At 44.5% G+C, this 22,492-nt stretch overlaps 1 protein-coding gene across 1 annotated transcript in view; it reads left to right on the forward strand.

The window, feature by feature from the left end:
• The window catches only part of dapk1 (death-associated protein kinase 1), a 59,879-nt gene extending 39,538 nt beyond the window's left edge, over positions 1–20,341 (forward strand). Inside the window, exons 13-27 of the mRNA XM_053421694.1 lie at positions 1,354–1,473; positions 1,985–2,083; positions 2,510–2,608; positions 4,078–4,176; positions 4,302–4,499; positions 5,072–5,269; positions 7,933–8,031; positions 10,924–11,001; positions 12,186–12,405; positions 13,848–14,033; positions 14,119–14,316; positions 14,880–15,018; positions 15,303–15,423; positions 15,936–16,124; positions 16,417–20,341. Coding sequence (XP_053277669.1) covers positions 1,354–1,473; positions 1,985–2,083; positions 2,510–2,608; positions 4,078–4,176; positions 4,302–4,499; positions 5,072–5,269; positions 7,933–8,031; positions 10,924–11,001; positions 12,186–12,405; positions 13,848–14,033; positions 14,119–14,316; positions 14,880–15,018; positions 15,303–15,423; positions 15,936–16,124; positions 16,417–17,706 — 3,333 coding nt within the window. The 3' untranslated portion in view covers positions 17,707–20,341. The remainder of the gene's footprint in view (positions 1–1,353; positions 1,474–1,984; positions 2,084–2,509; positions 2,609–4,077; positions 4,177–4,301; positions 4,500–5,071; positions 5,270–7,932; positions 8,032–10,923; positions 11,002–12,185; positions 12,406–13,847; positions 14,034–14,118; positions 14,317–14,879; positions 15,019–15,302; positions 15,424–15,935; positions 16,125–16,416) is intronic.
• The last annotated feature ends 2,151 nt before the right edge of the window (positions 20,342–22,492 follow it).

The following is a 22,492-nucleotide window of genomic DNA, read 5'->3' on the forward strand; positions in this document are numbered from 1 at the left end:
AGTCTTCATCTGTGTCCTCAGTGTCTAAAAGTTGATAGTGGCGATGTAAACAGTGCAGCGTCTGTCAGAGGCTTAATCATTAACGCAGCGTTGCCAGCAGGCCAAGGCCGGGCCTGGTTCCTCAGAGGATTACTCATCTACGTCCCTGTGTCGCAGGTGAACTGGCAGGTGCACGTAGATGTGTAGGAGGTGCTGCGCCCCCTGCAGTACGCAAGCAGAGCTGCAGCTGTGAGGGACGTTGACAAGTTCAAGCTTCTCAATAGATCAGGGTTTTATTGGCTGAGCAGGTTCAGGGTTTAGTGCTTTAAGTAACGACCCCACTCAGATGTGGGTGTTTACTGCAGCTCCCCCTCAGTAAATCAACCAGGACATTGTTTGTGTTCAGACTCGGAGGTTGAGAGTCTGTGATCAGGCTGTGTTCAAATATCAGGGCTTTATTTTGTTTTCATTACTTTAGGTCAACGTTATTGCAACTAATTTTGTGTTTGTGGCTCATGAGTAACAAGATTGTGGTTTTTTATTAATCTGTCAGGTCTGCAAAAAACTGGACATGATCAGTGTTTGGTTGTTTTATGCAAAACTGGACTGATTTGGATGGGACTTGGTGGAAGGATGAGTTTTAATCAGGGAAAATATCAGAAGCAGGAATTCTTTTCCTTTTCTTTAATACTGTGAGATGCATTTTCATTGATTTCCCAGAAAATAATTCATGGAACTTCTTCAAAATATAATTTGGGGGGCTGATATCTACAATATTCTGTTTGCACCAAAGAGAAGATTCGTCTCAGTCCCGTATCGTGAATTATCATTTTCAGAAGGTAGCGATCCCAAACCGCTGTGTTAACAGTGAGTCCCCAGCAATCAGATTCCTGCTGATACATATTTGTGTTGTGCTCGCTGCTCTCGGCGGTGGTTTATTCATGGATTCCCCCCCCAGCAGGGAGGTTATGTCGAGGAATGTAGCTGGAGTATCACGCTTGGCCGAGCAAATGCCACATCGGCCTCACCTCCTCTCCCCCGCACCTCCCTGCGTTTCCTCCCCTCGTCTCTTTGTGCAGCGGAGCATCACAGCCAATTTCTGCGGCGTCCAGCTGACTCTGGCTGAAGGTTATTGGGTCACGTGTCAGAGGCAGGAAGAAGAAACAGCCGTGATCTGTTTTTAAAACTGAAACGCTGATGTGAAAGAAAGTTCTGCTGTTTCTCTGTTTTACTTTCTGTGAATTAAAGCCTGAGGAAAAGATGAAAGAGCGACTTAGGAGCCTTGTGACAGAAAGAATTCACAGGATTAACGCTCACAGGATCTGATCATCCCGTGAACTGCAGACGAGTAATTTGTCCTTCCCACCTGTTCAGGATGAGGAAGACTCCTTCGTGATGAAGGCCATCATCCACGCCATAAACGACGACAATGTGCCGGGTCTGCAGCATCTGCTCGGCTCGCTGAACAGTTATGACATCAACCAGCCCAACAAGGTGAATTAACACAGACATCACACACCTCACACCTCATAGACCTTTTCACAGCAGCCTTTTTGACACAAAATCATAGGTAAGCACATGTTTAGACTTAGTGCCTAAACAGACCTTTAATCACTATCTATATTTATTTGCTATTTCCTGCCGAAATTGCTGGTGTTCTAAAGTTTGCAGCTGTTTTATTCTTTCAACCTATTTTCTTTCATTGTAGTCTTTTGATTTGAAAGTGTGAAATGCTCCCTGTCCACAATATCTTCCTGTCCAGGAAAATATTGATTTAAAAAAATTAAAGAAAAGAGTGAATGCAGGAAATTGGCACATTTATTTTTCTCCCTTTGGTCCAGAATACTTTATCTGGCCTTTTCCTGTTTTACACATCAGCCAGTACTTCCACGCAGACGCACAATTTACAAGTTGTAAAGAGGCTTAGCTCATCATAAAATAACTTATCAGCATATTCACTGAGAACTGACATTACAACGTGTGTGTGTTTGTGTGTGTGTTGCAGCACGGGACCCCTCCCCTCCTGATCGCCGCTGGCTGTGGCAACATTCAGATCATCGAGGTGCTGATGAGAAAAGGTGCAGAGATCCAGGCCCATGACAAGGTACTGATGAGTCATCAGTGCGACTCTGACAAGCAGCTGCTGACTCTATAACACACACACACACACACACACACACACACACACACACACACACACACACACACACACACACACACACACACAGGCGTTGAAGACGTCACATTTCTTTCCAAATAGACTGAACCCTGAATAAATTCAGTTTAATAAAAATGTGTGACTGCAGAGCTGGAATTTATTTAACGGATGCACTCGTCTGCTACTTGCATACATTCAGTCAGACGCTTTGATAATACGACTGAATGAGCTCCAAACATTGAGATTTACAGATTTTAAATACGGGGGGAAAAGAGCCACAGAAAGTGACGTGCACTCGGTTGTAGCAGATACCTTGAGTCTGGTTACTGGAATTAACATTTCAAGGGATTAACTTCTCTGTGAATCCTTCAGAGCGGAGCCAACGCCATCTACTACGCAGCGAGACACGGCCACGTCGAGACCCTGAGATTCCTTCATGAAAAGAAATGCCCTCTGGACGTCCAAGATAAGGTGAATCCTCCTCTCTCTCTCTCTCTCTCTCTTTCTCTCTCTCTCTCTCTCTCTCTCTCTCTCTCTCTCTGCCTCTCTTTCTCTCTCTCTCTCTCTCTCTCTCTCTCTCTCTGCCTCTCTCTCTCTCTCTCTGCCTCTCTCTCTGCCTCTCTCTCTCACTCTCTCTCTCTCTCCTCTCTCTCTCTTCTCTCTATCTATCTATATCTCTCTCTCTGCCTCTCTCTCTGCCTCTCTCTCTCTATCTCTCTCTCTCTTCTCTCTATCTATCTATATCGCTATCTCTCTCTCCCTCTCTCTGCCTCTCTCTCTCTATCTCTCTCTCTCTTCTCTCTCTCTGCCTCTCTCTCTCTCTCTCTCTCTCTCTGCCTGTCTCACACACACACACACACACACATTCTTACTATGACTCCACACGCTGCTATCTATCGGTGATCTCTCTCACACTCCCACACCATTAAAACCCCTTGAGGGGCATTACTTGGAATCTCCAAAAGGCCCAGAAAGACACACACACACACACACACACACACACACACGAACACTCTCAAAAGCACATTCACACGCTGACACTCGCCACACTCTGCCCCCTGTGGTGGAAACCAGTTACTCTGGCATTTTATCATCTTACTCGCTGTTGCCATAGAGACGAGCCTGGCTGAGAAAGAATGGGCTGCGTGGGAGTTTGCTTTAGATGCTGGTTTGATACTGGTTTGATACTGGTTTGTTGTCGGCCTGGATCACAGAGCCGGCTCGGGCAGACACAATCCCAAAAGCATTTTCCAATTTTTTTCCAATCTCTTTAATCACCGTGCTAGCTGGTGGTGTCCTCTTCTGTCGGAGGTGGGGCAGAGACCTAATCTGCACACCGGGCACTTTCCTGATTATTATCTACTTCCTGTCCAGGGATAATTTAAGTTTCATCTTACTTTATTACTCTCTAACCCCTGAATCCCAAGCGGAGGCGTCTGTATGTAACTAAGTGATCGCCTTACGAGAAAAAGGCAAAGCTGTAAAACCTTTCAACGCCTTTTATTTAAGCAAGATGAATCTTTTCCCTCTAATTAAATAAATCTATGAAAGCTTTTTTATATCCCGAACATAAATCCATGAGACGTGATGCTAAGCGGTTCAATTTCCTTCCTACACGCGAACACCTTGGGCGCAGTTTCCCGTACGCGGCTCCTCAGCCAATGAACCTCTGCGCTGACTGGCAGCCATCACGTGAGGCTGATGGATCGATGTGCAGAGAGTGGGATGTCTGGGAATGTCTTGTTTAAGTGGAAGTGTTTGGAAAGTTGCTGACTCTGACGAATGAAGGCAAATGCTTCCTGTTACCATTTACTCTAAGTAGAAAAACCCTTTCCTTGATATTTATTATTTCATGTGCAAAAAGCTGTTTGAATAAAAGTGCATCTGAGAGGCTGAGCAGCTAAAATCATGATCTTCTGTTTCCCTTCCTGTTCCTGCAGTCTGGAGAGACGGCTCTTCATGTGGCGGCTCGGTACGGCAACGTGGACGTGGTGAACTACCTGTGCAGCATCCGGGCCAACCCGGACCTGTCTGACAGGGTGAGCACCTGCACACATTTACATGCACCTGCAAAAGAAATGACCTGGTTCTCTATCAGAGAGACTTTTCTCCCAACCAAAGGACGCAGGTTTTATTCCTGTGCATCCTTCGTTTCCGTCTCCAGGAGCAGGAGACCCCGCTGCACTGCGCTGCCTGGCACGGGTACTCCACAGTCGCCCGGGCGCTCTGCCAGTCGGGCTGCCATGTGGACGCAAAGAACCGGGAGGGCGAGAGTCCGCTGCTCACGGCGTCCGCTCGGGGCTTCGCGGACATCGTGGAGTGCCTGGTGGAGCACGGGGCCGATCTACAAGCCACTGACAAGGTGATAATCTCAGATGAAAGATTTAGTTCTGCATCATATACACACACGTCTTAATTTTCTAACATACACTTGCTCCCTGCTTTGCCGTTGATGCTGTGTGAGAGAAATTCAACTTGTTATTTGGGTCAGGAGTATTTCTGCAGGGCTTTCCAGATCCTTCTGGGGATTCTCAGCACTCGAGGGTCTGCCTCAGGGTTTCCTGCCATTTGTTTGTTCCCAGTATCTTTGAAGATGAAAAGAGGTTAAACTAGTTTGAATAACTCGTGTGCACTGAGAGAAGAGAGCAAGGAAAGACAGTAAATATGATAATAACACTGATATTAAGCTGTCAGGGAACCAAATAAGAAATCTGATTCAACAAACACAACTTATGCACATTTGACAGGACCAATAGAGAAGACAAAACCATTTAAAAAGAAGCTTAAGGACATTATTCACCTCCAAGGATCAGTCTGATAAAACCCCTGCATCTTTGAATCTACTCCACAGTTCATTGTTTAGATCAACAACAACAACTAAGAGATTGATGATTTACATTGTATGTGTGTGTCTGTGTGTGTGTGTGTGTCCAGGACGGCCACACCGCCCTCCACCTGGCCGTCCGGAGGTGTCAGGTGGAGGTGGTCCGCCGCCTCCTCCGGCACCACTGCCCCCTGGACCAGCAGGATCGCCATGGCAACACGCCGCTGCACATCGCCTGCAAGGACGGAAACCTGCCCGTCGTCATGGCGATCTGCAGCGCCAAGGCGAACCTCGACCTCGCCAACAAGGTGAGGTCAGAGGTCAAGGTCACACTGACTTCTAGAACATTGATTGATTGTTTATTTAAGCCTCGGAAAACACAGTGAGGAATAAGACCCTCATTTAAAATGGTGCCGAGGGTACAATGAAAAGTTAATACATTGAAAGAAAAGAAAAGAAAGAAATAAGAATATATATATATTTATTTCATTCTTATTTATTTATATATATATATATATATATATATATATATATACAGTAATACAAGGGAAAAAGTCATAAACAATCTTTTTTGACGATTCAATAAAACACTATGGTTAAGTCAACTAACAGTTACAATCACTGCAGGAGAAGTCAGTTGTACAGAGTGTTGCAAAGGGACGAAAACAAATTCCGTCAATTTTCGGAAACTTTCCATGGGAATATTCAGCTCGGGAATTTTGAAAAAAAAAATATATACGCAAATTAAACGCTGAGCAATAAAAACATCATTCAAAACTCTCTTTTAAAGTAGAGTGCAGGACTAGTCAAGTAAGTTCCGATGATATTACTGGGGGAATATATTAACATGCTGATTGAGGATACATTTGCAAATACTGTGCAAAGACGTATGTTAAGAATGACACAAAGAGGCAGAAGCATATAGTCAAGTGCCCAAAGTTTCCTCGGGGCTCAAATCAGCCTATGACAAAACAAATGTTTATATTTATGTCTGTATATGACATGGTAAATACAGTTAGTATAAATTACCCACGTTAATTCCCGTTAATTCCTGTATATTCCCGTTAATTCCCCTGGAAACTTTCCAACTTTGAATATTCCCGGAATTTTGCAACCCTAGTTGTAAATGCGATAAGATTCGAGAATTCCCTTAATGAAATAAATGAGCTCAACCTTAAAGATTTTTGGACCTCATTCCAAATGTAGGGTGCCTTATAACAGAGAGCTGTCTTCACCAAGTTAGAGTTAACACGAGGCAGATGTAACGATAACATGATATCTCCCAGTCTGCCCTACCAGTTTACACCTGGACTCAACGAGGAGCTAATGGGATATCAGTGGTCACAGTGACCTCTGGAAAAGACTGAACTGGTTTTACGGAAGGCATCAAACTGCAGGATGGACATTCTGCTCCAGATCTGTTATAACAACTCTAACATTTGATTTGTCCTTGAATTGAAATGCTCCTGTTTGCACAATGAGCCGTTTTGACTCATCTCACATAAACCAAACACAGCCGGCAGCTTCACACTGATGCATTTACCTTGATGAGTCAATTCTAAGTTTCTGTTCACCTTTCTGAAGGTATTTAAAAAGAGTGGAGGCTGTTGGAAAATCATTTTTCATAACTCGCAGCTCAACTGTCCAGATTCTTTCAGACGTGTAGCTGAACGAGGTTTAATCACAGAGGGACAAATAAACAGAGAAATCAAACCTATCACCAGGAAGTAAATTCATTTCTGATCTGTGATCCGATCTCGACTCCTAAATCAGTAAAAATATTTACTATAGACGTATTGTGATAGTAGCTGAGTGTTTTTTATTCTGATAACAGCTGGAGGCTTTTGTCTTATTTTGATAAACTCTTCCTTCACGGCAGCTCTCTCGTACCTGGTTTATATTTCTGACTCTGCCGAGCACGACTTCCCACACGTTCCTGCCTTTGGTGTTTTCACATGCTATTTTGACACCAACCATTTTAATGTATTCTAGCGGTGGGATGCTTCTCTCAGATACTGACGCTGCAGCCCTCTCCTTTTCTTTTTATTTTATTATTTTTGCATACAGATTCATTTCCTTCCCAGAGTAGCTGATGTGCATCAGAAACAGACAACCCGACCAGGGATGTTATTTATTCACTATTTCCCGTCTCAGCCTGTGTTTTTTTTAAGCCTTATCTCAAGCAGCATATCACACGTTGCTGAGTCTGAGCCTGGATCTGTCAGCTGGAGACACTGGGGAGGGAAATAAGAGGCGTGGAATTGAAAATGTCTCGTGTTTTGTTTAGATTCAAACAGGATGAATGATGCCTTGTGTTTTCAAGTTGTGACCGACTGGAGTTGATTCTGCTTTCAGGGATGGGAATCCACACTTTCCAAATCTTTACTTTTATCCTCTAAAAGGGGGGGAAATAAATGTTGTGATGATTCAATACGTTTAAGAGGAAAATAAATAATAGCTGTGATTTGCAGGTGTCAGTATTTCAGGTCTACTATTACATTATTGGTGATAAATAGTGATGCTATCACTATTGCTGTGATCAGCTGAAGCACGAGGATGTGGGTGCTGAGTCGAGAAATTATGCATTTCATGGGACTGAGAGAAAAACCCGCTCCTTCAAATCATTGCTGTGGTGTTTTGTTATCCAGTCAGCTGCTCAGTGTGGGTTTAATGTAACGCTACACAAAACATTGACCGCTCAGACTTTTATCCTTGTTAAATTAGGTATTTATTTAGCACAGATTGAAAAGATAGAAAATTATAAATATTGATTTACAGAAAACCCATCAGCCCATTTTTACTGCCCCTACCTAAACTGTTAAATCTTAAATCATATTTATTTAATTTTATTGAGGACAAGTCTGACCACATTCAGCTCTTTGTAGTCGATTTCCTTTTGACATTTATCACTTGTCCATCAACTGAAAAGTCATTCTTCTTCTCTTCTTCTTCTTCTTCTCTTCTCGTCCAGTACGGCCGGACGCCGCTCCACCTGGCGGCGAACAACGGGGGCCTGGAGGTCGTCCGTCACCTCTGCCTGTCCGGAGCCAACATCGACGCCGTCACCAACGTGAGTCACTGCCCACTTCTCCGTTCACCTTCACTTTAACAGAGGAGCAACCTCAACACGCAGGATCGTATGATTTATTGTGACTGTAACTTATCTCAGGTTGTGTTTTTCCACCATTGCAGTAAATGCCTCGCTGCGTTCAGATTAATTAAACTGTCACTTAGGAGCTGGAGCCGTTCACAGTGGAGCTGAATGCATTAGAGCGTGTCGGGGATTTGTCACCATGACAGATTGCAGCGTATGGATCTTGTATCTTCTGAGGGATGTTGCTGTGGTTCAATGAAATGGATGAATAACATACATGACATTACTTATATAACGAACGTCCTGGAAACGTCTCTGTGTCTCTCTTGACTTATTTCTAAGGCGACTTGTTCACTTTCTGCTTTAGCTGCAGAGGAAGTTGATGCTCGACTCACTTCGCTGTCACACACACTTCATAAGCTGGATTTTTTTGTATAATTTATATAAAATGATTGAAAGTAGATTCACTACAAAAAAAAAACATGTTTCTAGTTGGCACTAAATTCTCTTTGTTCAGGTGTCTTCAAGGAAACATTTTCTGACTGTTGAGTTGTTTTCCTTAGAGGAAAAGCAGCAGGTAAGAAGTCGAGGGTTCCAGCCGCCGCAGGCTAAGAGCTTTTTATCAAACTGCTCAGAATCGGTGTCAGGTCGGAGTCAGGGACCAGATTCAGTCGTTTCATCTGGATGCGAGTGTTTCTGACCTCAGATCTGTGGGAGTCCACGAACAGTGATCTGTAAATGCTGCACACAAAAGCTGTTTTGTTGCCAGCTCATGTTTCTCCAGGATGAGTTGTAGTGATGTCATGTACAAAAGAATATATGTGAAAACACAAATGTCCGAGTCAGTTCCTCTTCCTCTACCAGCGTCCCAGTGAAATCTCTAAAATATCCAAGTGGGCATGTTGAAGACATTTCTGCTGCACACCTAGAGTGACCTCAGAAGTCAGCATGAAACACTGGGGGGGGGCGCTCACAGTCCCCTGACATGAGGTCTGTGGGTGGATCTGGAACCTGCCGTGTGCGCAGAACAAAAACATGTCAGAATTTGAATTTGTCAAAGAAATCTGCCGGAGGAGTCGGTTGAAAATGTCCCGACATCCAGGAGCGAAAAGGAGCTGACGACAAAATATGTTTGCAAGCCGTGATGTCTGCCAGATGTGTCACTTTACATCCTCGACATAACAGCAGGAACTGATCCGTCATTCCTTTCTTCATTTTCTCCGTCGTAATGCTTCCTGGATCGTTTCTCATCCGTTTTAAATCTCCTGAAGTTAAATTCATCGGAGCGGCTGCAGCTTCTCCGTCTCAGTTCTGCTTCAAGTTGTTTTAAAATCCTTTACATCACAGTCGCTTCGCTTCAGTGACCACGTTCTGTATTTAGATTTTTCTGTGCAGCACCGAGGTCTTTCTCTTGTTTGGCCTTTACTTTGATCATTTATTAAATATATGGTCATGACATTTGATCTCCCTCTCATCTGGGTTAGTAAATATGTATTTCATTGTCTTTATGTATCTGTAGATATTTTGAGGTATGTGACTCGCACTAAGAAATAAAACCATTTTAATGGATCCTGCCCGATGTCCCAATCTGAGGTTTCTCTTTCTCTCCCTCCTGCTGCATTCTGGAGATGTTAATATTGTATGACAGCTGATGTGCTACATGATGCATGATTAATCTGGAAATCACACAGTGAAATGTATAATTCATCGTGCAGTGACCTGCAGTTGGTGGCTTTTAGAGCCGACTAGAGGAAACGAGAAAGCTCACAGTTTAGATTTCTACGATTTGCTCAGTTTTGGACGTTTAGTTGGAAAGTGGAAGGAGAAATCGTTTTGCTTGGTGGCGTCTGCTACACGTCACAAATTCACAGCATTTGGGATCATTCTTCTCCCTTCTACGTATAATTCATAAACCGTAAATAAAGATGAAATATCCTGTAAGTGGTGCCTTTTAAAGTTATTTGGAACCGGAGCCAATCATGATGTTTCACCCTGTTTTGGGGTTTATGACCTTTACTGTATTGAAGATTGTTTTCTGTATCTTTATTTGACTTCTAATCAATTAACAAACGATCAAATGTTCATCTGGGGTTTTTTACTTTAGACTTTACACCAGCCGGTCCTCAGTCACTGCCGAGCACCAGTAGTAATAATCGTGACACTCCATCTGTACGAGCACAGTCCCTTGAATATGTACGCATATTCAAATCCCTCTTAAGTGGTCAGTTGGAGCTGCTCTTCATTTACTTGACATTCATCTCATCCACACAACTCAAAGGTCGTTGTTCTTGTGTTGTGTTCCTATAATAAGATGCAACCTTATCAGAGGAGCACTTGAGAGAGAAGGACACACTGAAACCAAGCGGGAAATTAAAGCTGTTCAGCGAAGGTCTCGCATGAAACGAGTGATTTCAAAGTGTTTTTAATGATTTTATGTTTTCTGGATCAAACACAGAACGAGTGGCGTCTCCTCTGCCTCAGTGGGCTGTACAAGGGGGGAAGTGGTTTGTGGGCGTTTCAGGCTGTCGATGCCGGACAGTGACAGATGGCCGAGTCGGTGAAAGAGACGTGAAAGTTGTCGGGTCTGTGTCGTTTCTGTGTCGGTGGTTGTTGAGGAGGAAATGGAGAGAGTAACAAATGAGTGCGGCTGTGGAGCAGAGAGAAGAATGATGGTGCACGGACTGAACTGCAGTCAGCTGTGATGCTTTAACGGGCGACAGCGTCAGAGGCAGTGTCGTGAATTAGAAACACGGGAGTGCACATTCAAACAGCTACGGGAAATGTGGAGGATTATCTGTTTGCTGACGAGTTCTCATGCATATATTTATCCTTCTCTTCCTTCTCTTCCTTCTCTTCCTTCTCCCTCAGGATGGAAAGACAGCGGAGGACTTGGCTTCTACCGATCAACATGAACACATCATTTCTTTGTTGGGGAAGCTGAAAAAGGTTTAAAAAAGGACACACACACAACAACAACCTTATGTTTATTAATGATGTTTGGGCATTTCTTCATAACTTTACTATTTAAATGGAGTCAAGGGGAAAAGGCTGCGATGTGCAAACCCAGGTTTCACAAACACTCATCTCACTTTAGTCTATTTCAGTGCAGTGGGATGTGCAGAGACGTTTCCCAACAGGGATGTGTTAGAGCATTTTTAGACTGTGGCAGCAGTTCCCTCACTCACACAGGTAGAAGCAGATGATTAAACACTTCAGCTCAATTGAAGGTTCTGAAGCACGGAGCTTGAGGAACGAGAGAAGTGTCGCTGTCCACACACTTAATCCACGATGACTTGAAGAGTCACTGTCTGTGCTCAAGGACTCAAACCACCGGGATCAAAGCTGAGACCCTCCTGTTACGTGACATCCAGCTTTCTTTACACTCCTCCCTCCAGAGGTGTACGAGCTGGAGCTGCGTCCAGTGTTCCCAGTCCAAGACCATTTTCTTTTCCACCTAAAGTTAAATATGAGCGACTTCTCCTCTGATCGTTTTTTTGTCCAGAAAACCCGCTGGGATTCGGTGCAGAGCGTGAAAACACCAAAGCAGCAACTTGCGAAAACAGTCATCCTCTGCATATGCTCGGCTAATTTAAGACACTTCTCACACCGATGCCAGATTCAAACGAAACACGCAGACTTCCCAAAGACCCCAGAGAGAAAAAGACGGATAAACAGAAGTCGACAAAATGTATTTCCAAAGGGAAAAGTGTTGTTTTCTGCTCAGATGTGAATCACGTGGATTGAATTTAGAAACTTTCTTTATTAACACAACCCAGGTGGGAGCGTGGAGGGTTTTCACATCCCACACAACCGCACCAGCATCGGAGGTCACTCCTGATTCATGACTCATCTAGTGGATCAGTTTTAAGTGTTTTACATGTTAACAAATGTTATATGATGAACTGGTAGAATTACAGGAGACAGAGGAGTGTTTGGAAACGACTCGTGCTTGTGTGTTTGTATCATAGAAAAACTTTAAGATGAGTTTAAATCCATTTGAAGTAACATGAAGAGATTCAGCTATCTAGCATCACTGTGGATTCTAATGGGAGTAGATGCCATGACGGTGATAAATGTGTATTTCTTGTCATCGTGTGTGTGTGTTTTTAATTTTTTATTTGGGGCTTCAGGACAACCACAAGCTGAGCTACATCCAGCAGCTGCGGCCCACGCAGACCGTGCAGCCCAGGATCAAGCTGAAGCTGTTCGGACACTCCGGAGCCGGGAAGAGCTCCCTGCTGGAGTCTCTGAAGTGTGGCATCCTGCGCAGCTTCTTCAGGAGGAGGAGGACGACACGCATGACCAACACAACCCGGCACCCCAACTCCCCCGTCAACTCCAAACCTGCCGGTAGGTTAACGGGCAGATCTGGGGGGGGCTGTGATAATCCCACACAGGTTTAATCCTCCAGATCACCAACTACCTGCTCAGAATAATGTATAAATCACATTCATGCACATTAACAGTGTTGATTTAATGTTTGCTCACCTTCATTCGCGACTCATCAAGTTCGTGCAACAGTTTTCATGTTTGTCAGATGTTTTGAAGATGGAAAAAGTGAATTTTAGTTTAAGAAAATCACATTTTAGCAGTTTTGGTTACACGCAGGTAAGAAGCCTCAATATATTTGACTTGGCCCTAATTCCTCGTCAGATGAAAGCTGAAGGAATATCAGGGTTTAAGTTATTCTCTAAAGTAGAAACAAACGTTTTCTCCTCCTGGTCTAAGAAAAGCCTTTTTTTTCCTGTGTCAGATTTGTAAAGACTCAATGATCTGTTCAGTGAAGTGTAAGAAAAACACAATCTCTCAAAAATCTTTCTCTGTATTTGCTCTCATCTACCCTCTCTCACACACACACACACACACACACACCGCTCAGAGCCATTACCTCTCAGACAGACCTGATGCTCAGTCATGTGTATAGAGTTACCGATCCCATCTTCTTTACTGGGTGCAAACCAGTGGCCTGAGTCCGAGCTGCTTCGTTTCTGCCTGAATTCATTAACTGTCTCTGTTGACTCGGTCACACCTGAGGTGATGTTGACACAGGGAAACACAAAGAAACCGAGAGGGAATGAAAACCATTGTGATTCCATACTGGCATCAATCTTCAGCTTTTATGAGCCTGTTGAATGTGGCGCGTCGAAAACATGTTTATGAAGCTTTGAGGCACATAACTGAAAGTATTCTGCTCTGTGAGAGGTTTCCTGGCAGAGATGAATTTCCCTTTATCCTTTTACTTAACTAATCTGTCAAATAACAGAAGGCGTCACCGTCTTTCTATGTAGTGATGGATTAGAAAATAAATCATCTCAAACTCTATCCTCCCGATTAAGTCACAATAAGGAAGGATGGACATAAACAAAGCTGCTGCAGACCTGTGGTTCGACACCACAGAAAACCAACTGGTGGGTGTGGTCCCTCAGTGTTAAGAACATCGGGATGTGGAGTCGCTGAGGGGATTTATCTGCTTTAGAACAGCGCCACCTTGTGGCAGCAAGTGGGAAAAATAATCTGTTTACATGATTGATTATTTAAAAGACTTTTTTTATACGGAACCAGAATATTTCAAAAGATATTTCAAGAAACGATAAAACTACAGATACAATAATGTTATAATCATAATAAAATGTAAAATTTGTACAGGACATTAATCAAACCAATATAAAACAAGAACAAATCCATAAAATCAAGTGAAATAATAACAGTAACCTTAAAATCAACTAATTTACAAATACTTAAATACTGTAATGACTTTAACAAGTTCCATCTACTCTATTTTTCTTCTTCAGTGTCGCTGAGTATTTCCAACTTGTACCCGGGCTGTGAGAACGTGAGCGTGCGGAGCCGCAGCATGATGTTTGAGCCCAGTCTCACCAAAGGCGTCCTGGAGGTCTTCTCCCCCGTCACCAGCGCCCTGTCCACCGCTGACGACCAGGCCACGAAGGCCATCGACATCCAGCACGCCAACATCCACGGTGAGAGCCGGAGGCAGCTACGTTTAACCAGAACTGGAACGAGACACAGGAAATACTCAGACGACACTTCGTTCCCTCTCTGCAGGTGTGGGGGATTTCAGCGTGTGGGAGTTCTCGGGGAACCCGGTGTATTACTGCTCCTACGACTACTTTGCCGCCAACGACGTCACGGCGATCCACTTGGTCCTGTTCAGCCTGGAGGAGCCGTACGAGACTCAGCTGAGCCACATCACCTACTGGCTGAACCTGCTGAAGGCGCTCACGCTGCCCCAGGACAACATCGGTGAGCACCGCCTCTTCAGCCACAGCTGTGTTAACACGGCAGGACCTGAACAACCTGAAGCTCTGGATTCAGTTTCCACAATTAGGCTTAAAAAGTTTTCTATTTAATTTATTAAAGTGTTCAACATGTTTGCTTTTAAAAAAAACAAATTTATTTCAGCATTATACATCTGTTAACATAAAAATAAGAACTGTGACAATGGATACTTGTTATATACACCCAGGATGTAATTTATTCAATAAGTAATGAATTGCAGCCTTATTGTCTATGCGAGTGAAATTATGGTGAAATGGTATTAAACTAACAAAATAAATGTTCTGTCCTGAATCAGTTAAACTGCTGCAGAATCACGATTCATAGTAAATCCGCTCAGATATTATAAGTTATTAACCAGATTTCAGCACATGAGAAGTGACTGTGTCTTAATTGTATTAGTGCAATTACCTCCTTGATCCTTAATGAGGAAGATGCATGACTGTGAAAGATGATTTCACCAGACAACATGTACAAAGTCATTGTACAGTGACGTGCATTATAAATCCCCTGTTCTCTGTTCTCTTCAGCCTTCGGGGGTCGGATCCCACAGCCGCTCACGGTCGTCCTGGTGGCCACGCACGCCGACCTCGCCGACGTCCCCAGAGCGTTTTCTGGAGACTTCACCTACGACAAGGAGCGAGCGCTGCTGAAGGAAGTCCGGAACAGGTCGGGAGTCGAACCTCAGCACCGCGTTGTTTGTTGTTGTTGGATCATTTTATTTACCGGATTAAACCTCCCTCAATGCTGTAATAAGTTATAGCTCCAAGTAGTTTGTAAAGACTACAGTACCCATGAGCCTCAGCAACTTTTCCAACCTTTAACATGGCACTAGAATATAATAATAAGAGTCACGTGTAGCTCCAGTGTTTCTGTTACGTCTCTTCATATAATCTCATTTATCCTGTTAGCAGGTGTCACTTTTTAATAATGTCAGTCTTGTTTTATTTCAGATTTGGGAACGACATGCAGTTCAGTGACAAGTTGTTTGTGATGGATTCTGGAGCCTCAAACTCCAGAGACATAAAGCTGCTGAGGAGTCACTTACAGGAGCTGCGCACCAACATCATATCGGTGAGCACTGCCACTTCCTCTGCTTCCTTTACTTCCTCTCCTTCCTCCTCTGTTTCCTGTTTCCTCTCCATCCTTGTCTGCCACCTCTGTTTCCTCTGCTTTCTCTGTTTCTTCTCCTTCCTCATCTGCCTCCTCTTCCGCCTCTGTTTCCTCTCCTTCCTCTCATTCCTTGTCTTCCTCCTCTGTTACCTCTGCTTCCGTTACTTCCTCTCCTTCCTCCTCTGTTACCTGTTTCCTCTCATTCCTTGTCTTCCTCCTCTTCCGCCTCTGTTTCCTCAGTTTCCTCTGTTTCCTCTCCTTCGTCTGTTTCCTCTACTTCCTCGTCTGCCTCCTCTTCCTCCTCTGTGTCACCTGCTTCCTCCGCCTCCTCTGCTCCTCCCTGTGTTTTTTTCACATTTATCTAATCCCCCTGAAAGAACACAAGCAGATAATAGAAGTAATTGATCAAAATCTGGGTGAAAATTCCATCAGATGACAGACAGATCTAACTTGGTTGTGACTTGTGGCTGCAGACGTGCAGCCCCATGACGCTGCTGTCGGAGCGCCTGCTGACCACGCTGCCGGCCTGGAGGAAGCTGAGTGGACCCAACCAGCTGACGTCGTGGCAGCAGTTTGTCAGCGACGTCCAGGAGCACATCAACCCTCTGGTCAGCCAGGACCACCTGCGCACACTGGCCCTGCAGCTTCACAGCATGGGAGAGGTGTGTGTGTGTTTTTATCAGCAGCTGGCTGTCACTTCACCAGACTAACACCAGGGGGCACTGTGCTTTCATAAATGATTGAAACCAAGTGTGTTTTTCATCTATAAAGAAAAAAACTCCACAGCAGGAATATGTTTATTCACCAGAATGACTCAGCTCAGGAGGAAACATTTGGAAAGTGACTCTGAAAAGTGTTTTTTTATTAATTTCCTGTTTGTTTGATCTCACTCTTTTTCTTTTCCTCTTCCTCTCTCACCATCTCTCCTCTTTGGTTTGCTCCCTCCTTCCACAGATCAACATCATGCAGAGTGAGACGGTGCAGGACGTGGTTCTGCTGGAGCCTCGCTGGCTCTGCAGCAATGTCCTCGGCAAGCTGCTCTCCGTGGAGACGCCCAAGGCCATCCACCACTACAGGGGGCGCTACAGGCTGGAGGAGGTGCAGGCTCTGGCCCCTGAAAGTGACGTGGACGAGCTGCTGCAGATTCTGGACGCCATGGATGTCTGCGCCCGTGACGCCACCAACCCCTCCATGGTGGACGTCCCAGCCCTCATCAAGACAAACGGCCTCCACCGCTCCTGGACCGAAGAGGAGGAGGAGGAGTCTCTGCTCTACGGCGGCGTGCGCCTCGTCCCCGCCGAGCACCTCACGCCCTTCCCCTGTGGCCTGTTCCACAAACTGCAGGTCAACCTGTGTCGCTGGAGCCACCAGCAGAAGCCAGAGGAGGACGGCATGGAGGACATCGCCGGAGACATTCATCTGTGGACCAACGGGGCCAAGGTCAGTCAGGGGTCGGTGGAGGCCATGATTCTGCTGGTCAACCACGGGCAGGGGCTGGAGATCCAGGTGCGTGGACACGACTCCGAGCGGGCCAAGTGCTACACCCTGCTGGACACCATCTGCAGCATCACGGAGAACCTGCTGGCCTCCACGCTGCCGGGCCTGCTCACCGCCAAATACTACCTGAGTCCTCAGCAGCTGCGGGAGCACCACGCCCCCATCATGGTCTACCAACCCAAAGACTTCTTCCGGGCTCAGGTCCAGCGGGAAAACTCTCTCACCAACACGATGGGCGGCTACCGGGAGAGCTTCAGCAGCATCCTGGTGTTCGGCTGTGCTGAGGTTTACCAGCAGGGGATTCTGGGAACTGACATCCACATATCAGACGTCCCCCTGCTGGCTCGCAGGAAGCTCTGCCGCATGCTGGACCCTCCGGACGCGCTGGGCAAAGACTGGTGCCTGCTCGCCATGAACCTGGGCCTCACCGACCTGGTGGCCAAACACAGCAGCGGGACTCCCAACGGCACCCCCGAGCTGGAGCCCGACTCCCAGCAGGCCGAGCTGCAGCCCAGCCCGACGGCGGCGCTGCTGCAGGAGTGGAGCGGGCGGGCGGACAGCACGGTGGGCGTCCTGATGTCCAAGCTGAGGGAGTTGGGCCGTCGGGACGCCGCCGACTTCCTGCTCAAAGCTTCTCCCGTCTTCAGGGTCAACATGGAGGCAGTGGGTGGAGCCCTCAACGGCTACCCCCCCACCTGCAACGGAGGCATGTCGTACAACTCCATCAGCTCCGTCGTGTCCCGCTGAACTGATCAGGGTTCGACTCTCTGTCCTCGCCAGACGAGACGGTTTGTCCCCTGAGACTTTTCCCCTGAACAGACTCCTGTGTGTATGTGTGTGTGTGCGTTTGTGTGCGTTTGTGTGTGTGTGTGTGCGTGAAAATAAACAAGTGCAATCGTTACCCGAGTGGAGCAGCTCGCTCTTCAATCACTCCCATCACGTCGGGGCCAGATGTTGTGTGTGTGCTCTCCACATCTGTACAGCCCAACTCTCCTTCCACTATGAATGTTGTGAAAAGCTGAACGTCCTGAGCTCCAAAGAGGAATCTGTGCTTTTATTCTGTTCTTATTCTCGTCGTGCTGCTTTTTAAAATCCCTCCTCCTCCTCCTCCTCTTCCTCTTCCTCTCTCTCCTCACAGCGAAGGTTCAAATCTCATAACATCCCCGTAACAGGAAAAGATGGCGGCCTCATGTTCGGACCTTTCTCTCATGTTCAGGACTTTATGAAATCAGTGTAGACTCGGAGGCTGTGGTCCTTCCTCCCTCGAGCCTTCACCTCACTCCTGTTTAATACGTGAACATCATTCTGCCTCTGTGGCCTTCTACCTCCCTAAAGAGCACAAAGTCCTCCCAGCAGTGGTTCTGTCCAAACATTGGAACAGCTGTGCCTTGTTGACACTGATCGAAACTCTAAAGGAGAAAAGCTTGTCTCATTTTACGAAGTTCTGAAATTTGAATTTCCCAAACGCGACTGAAATCTGATCCTCGTTTCTGCTGAGTTCTGTTCGATGACTTTAAAGTTGTCGAGTCGTCGGGAGAAGTTTGATCTCAGATTGAATTCAGTTGTTGATGTGACGCTGTGAGTCAAAGGGAAACTGGTGTGTTGTTGGGTTTTTACAGCCCTGCGTATTTCTCTAAGTATTATCCATCCATCCATCCAACAGCTATGTTCTGGATTCATTTGAAAACGTTTAATCTCACATGTTTGGTTGAAGGATTCCTGGAAAGAAAATTACAGGAACAGAAAGTGTCTAAAACTGTTTTAGTCTGAGCAGTTTATTACTGAATTTCCTTGAAGGTAATTTGCTCCCGTGAAACAAACTTCTGTGAAACCAAAGCTCTGCACCGAGGAATAGAAGAAAGTTGTGTTACAGTCACAACTTTCTTATCTCTCAGACTCGACTGGAGTTTTCAGTCGAGAGGTTTTAATTTCCAGAGATTCAATTTGAGCTCAAACACTTTAAAACTCTGTGTAGTGATTGAACACGTCCACATTATCCAGGAATCTTTATCATAACTACTCAGCTGCGACTCTTAAGAAACTATGGGACTTGTAAAAGTGTTTCTCTGCTGTTCAGCCTCACACAAAGGGAACTGGAGCCATGAAGACTGGATCTGTTCAGCTTCAGGCTCCAACTCAAAACTGAAGTAAACAACCCGAAGAGGGGACGTTTTGTAATTTGGTCGATTTCTAAACTTTTGTACCGAGCAAAAAGCAACAAGTTTTCTACACGTGTGACCGGTGCACGGACACCATCAGTCCCAGAGTCCGAGTCACAGACGCAGCTTCTGTCCGAGCGTCAGTGACTCGGTCGGTTTCACGTTTTCTTTCACTTCTCGTGACACAAAGCTGCAGCTCAGCGAAATCATGGAATATAAACAAAGCTGAATTTAAAAAAATGCCAAAGGCTGCAGATGATAGAAAAAATATGTTCTCCCTGTGGAAGCTGGTGTTTTATAATGTTTGTGTGAACGAACCCGGACCAGAAGAAATGCTCTAAAAAGACAGTTTCATTCTCATAACGTTGGTGTAAAGAACCTTTTTCTAGACGCTGTGTCCCAGTCTGGTAGAAAACCAGTGGCTCTGTGCAGTATTTCCTGTTTCTGTGTCTTTTCTTCCTCCAGCGTCTCCATCTGCTCAGAGATGAGACTCTACAGACGATTTCCAATCCTCTCTCACTCTGTCCGTCTCAGCTTGAACTTGCCAATCGACGCAGCTAAACCTCGAGCTGTGGTGTAAATACTCGAGTGTCCTTCTCTTCATCCTCTCGTTTGTTATTTCACCTCCTTCAGCTTCTCCCCAATACGTCGATTACAACGAGGCTAAATGAATGTAAGACACATTTCTCCTAGAAACGATAGAACTCCTGCTTGTGTATAAAAAAAAAAACATGACGAAGTGAAATGTCCCAAACTGCTCGTGAACATTGTTTTATTTTGTTTCTAGTTTTACTGAAGTTGCCAACGTGGTGTGCCTGAACAACACACTTCTTCATTCCTCTGTTGCTGCCTTGTAAACGCCGAGAGGTGATGTTTGAGAAAGGGAAGTGAACGTGAAGTTTCTCCTCCCAGGACAAAAAGAGAGAGACTCTCTGTGGTGAGAGCTGAGAATCACCTCGATGTTGTCACGTTTGTTTTTTTGTCCACATGGTTCCGGCTGCGAGTGCAACTGGAACAAAGAGGTTCTCTGAAAACACGCGGTTCTGCGAGTTCCTGTCGAACGAGGAAACTGGACTGAATGACGCTCGGTCCAATCGCCACATTGCACAAGTCGTACTGTCGCTATTTATGTTACGTTCTTTAAGCATGTCTTGGAATGCCATGTTCTTAGTACTTCTGACACTTTATAGTGTAATACATTTTATAATAAATTCTTTACCTAATATCAATGTCTCTGTCCTTCCTGAGGAGAAACACCTGTGTGCAGTTCATGTTTAACTTTAGATATTACAACAGCTCAGGTGATGCAAATAGGAGCATCGGTATAAACCTATGGAAAATAGGAATAATATCCATGGTGGATATAAATTTAAGGTAGTACTTTAAATGGAAAAAGTATATAGAGTGTAAGTAGCATTGCACATAATAAAATCTTGAAATTACAGGGACACAAACAAATGAATGAAACTGCACCCGAGTGAATTATTGGTGCAATAATAAGAAATTGGCTCAGAAGAAAGTTTCCGGACTAATTTCTTATGAATTATTGAATGAGCAAGAGGTTTAAGACAAAGGAAAGAGAAATGACTCAGGTTGAACTGGTTTAACTGGTTTAACTTACAACTGCTCATTAGCAAGTAGAGGTTTATTTTTCTTTAAAGAGTAAGAAACAACTGATGCACATAAGACTGACGAAGATTTACAAGTTATTACTTAATTTACTAATTATAGAAGAACTCTTACAGCACTTATAGAAAAAAATCACTTTACATCACCTTCTGCTTCAGGTCATGTCTCTTTATTGATTTAAAATATATATTTGAAGGTTCCTTATTAGTGTGAATATAAAGTGACTTGGAAACCTTCCTCCTTAATTTACTTTAATTAACTGAAGAAAAGAGTAAAGAGTATTTTTGCACCAGACTGAAGGACGACTTCACTTGTTGCAGAGACTCACTGAGTTTCTGACTCTCTGGTTCACTGGCTCCTCTGCTGAATTCCAGGCTGTGTTATTTACACTTCTCTGGCTTCTTTGTGGAGCCCGAGCTGCAGCAACACAAACACACTCCACACACACACACACTCCACCCACACACTCACACTCACATGACTGCTGCTGAAGGACTCGGGGGTTTGTCTCAACTCGTCCCAGCTGCTGACGCTGTCGACTGTCAAGCCGTGAATCTGAATTTGTCTCGTTTGTTTTTTGACAGAAAAGCAAAAGCAGAGAAATGACACTTACATTAAATGTTTATTATCTATAATCAGTGTATTTGTTTAATATCAAACACGATAACGAGTTTCTATATATTTAACTTTAAAACCGTCATTCAATCCAACACCTTCATTCACTTTAATATGTTCGACATAGTCTATTTTAGTTTAACGTGTTTTAACTAAGTTCTGTTTGTTTTTCCGATAAATTATCTACAGGAAATCAATATTATTAATATGTGATTATATTAACTTTCCTTTAATATGAATTATCACGTCATTACAAAATAGTAAAGCCGCTCAGGTTGACGTCTCACTTCTGATTCAGAGTTTGTAATTTCAGGAACAAGCATCAAATAAAAACTAAATGAAAGAAACCAAAGAAACTGCTTCAGGCTGTTTGATGCTCTTCCTGTTTTGAACGGTTCATTCAGCTGTTCTGCAGCTTTCGGTCTCATCACGTGATCTTCATGAGCTTTGTTCACTTGTCTTTAGTACTTTGTGTTTTTCACCTGAGTTTCATCTTGGTCCTGGAATCAGCAGCTGAGAAAAAAACCCAACGAGCCTCATTCACCAACGTCTTCCTCAGTTTTTGTTCTAGAATTTGGTCTCGTGCAGAATTGTGTGCAAACCCATTGTCTCTGTTGAAAGGTCAAAGCCCCGACACACACTCAGAAGTCACAGGAACTGAAAAGAGGATTTAAGAAGTAAAATGACTCGACAGAAAAGATGGTGACTCACTGGACTCTAACTGTAAACGAAAAGAAAAGAAAAACAAAGCTGATCTGTCGTAATGTGTCTAAACAGTGAATAACCACTTACCAATAAAATAATATGTTGATTTAAATCTCATCCTGCTTTACACAAGCTTCTCAGTCGTCACTCACTCGTCACTGTTTGTTGATTCTCTTCTTACATAACAACAAATCCAAGATAAGAAAACACTGCTGAGCGTCAGAGTCCGAGGTTTTAAGAAGACGTTTCTGGGATTGAGCCTCATTCTCACTAAATTCATCTGGTTGCTGTTGTGGAGCTTCTGTGAACTCCATCGTGGAACGTGTCCTAAAATGTTGTTGTTGTTGTTGTTTGACGGCAGCAAAAGATCAATGATTCAGAGAAACAGTGTGAGGACGGGAGAAGACGTCGGTACGGACCCTGAT

The sequence above is a fragment of the Pleuronectes platessa genome, chromosome 4, assembly GCF_947347685.1.
Source record: "Pleuronectes platessa chromosome 4, fPlePla1.1, whole genome shotgun sequence".
NCBI lineage: Eukaryota > Metazoa > Chordata > Actinopteri > Pleuronectiformes > Pleuronectidae > Pleuronectes > Pleuronectes platessa.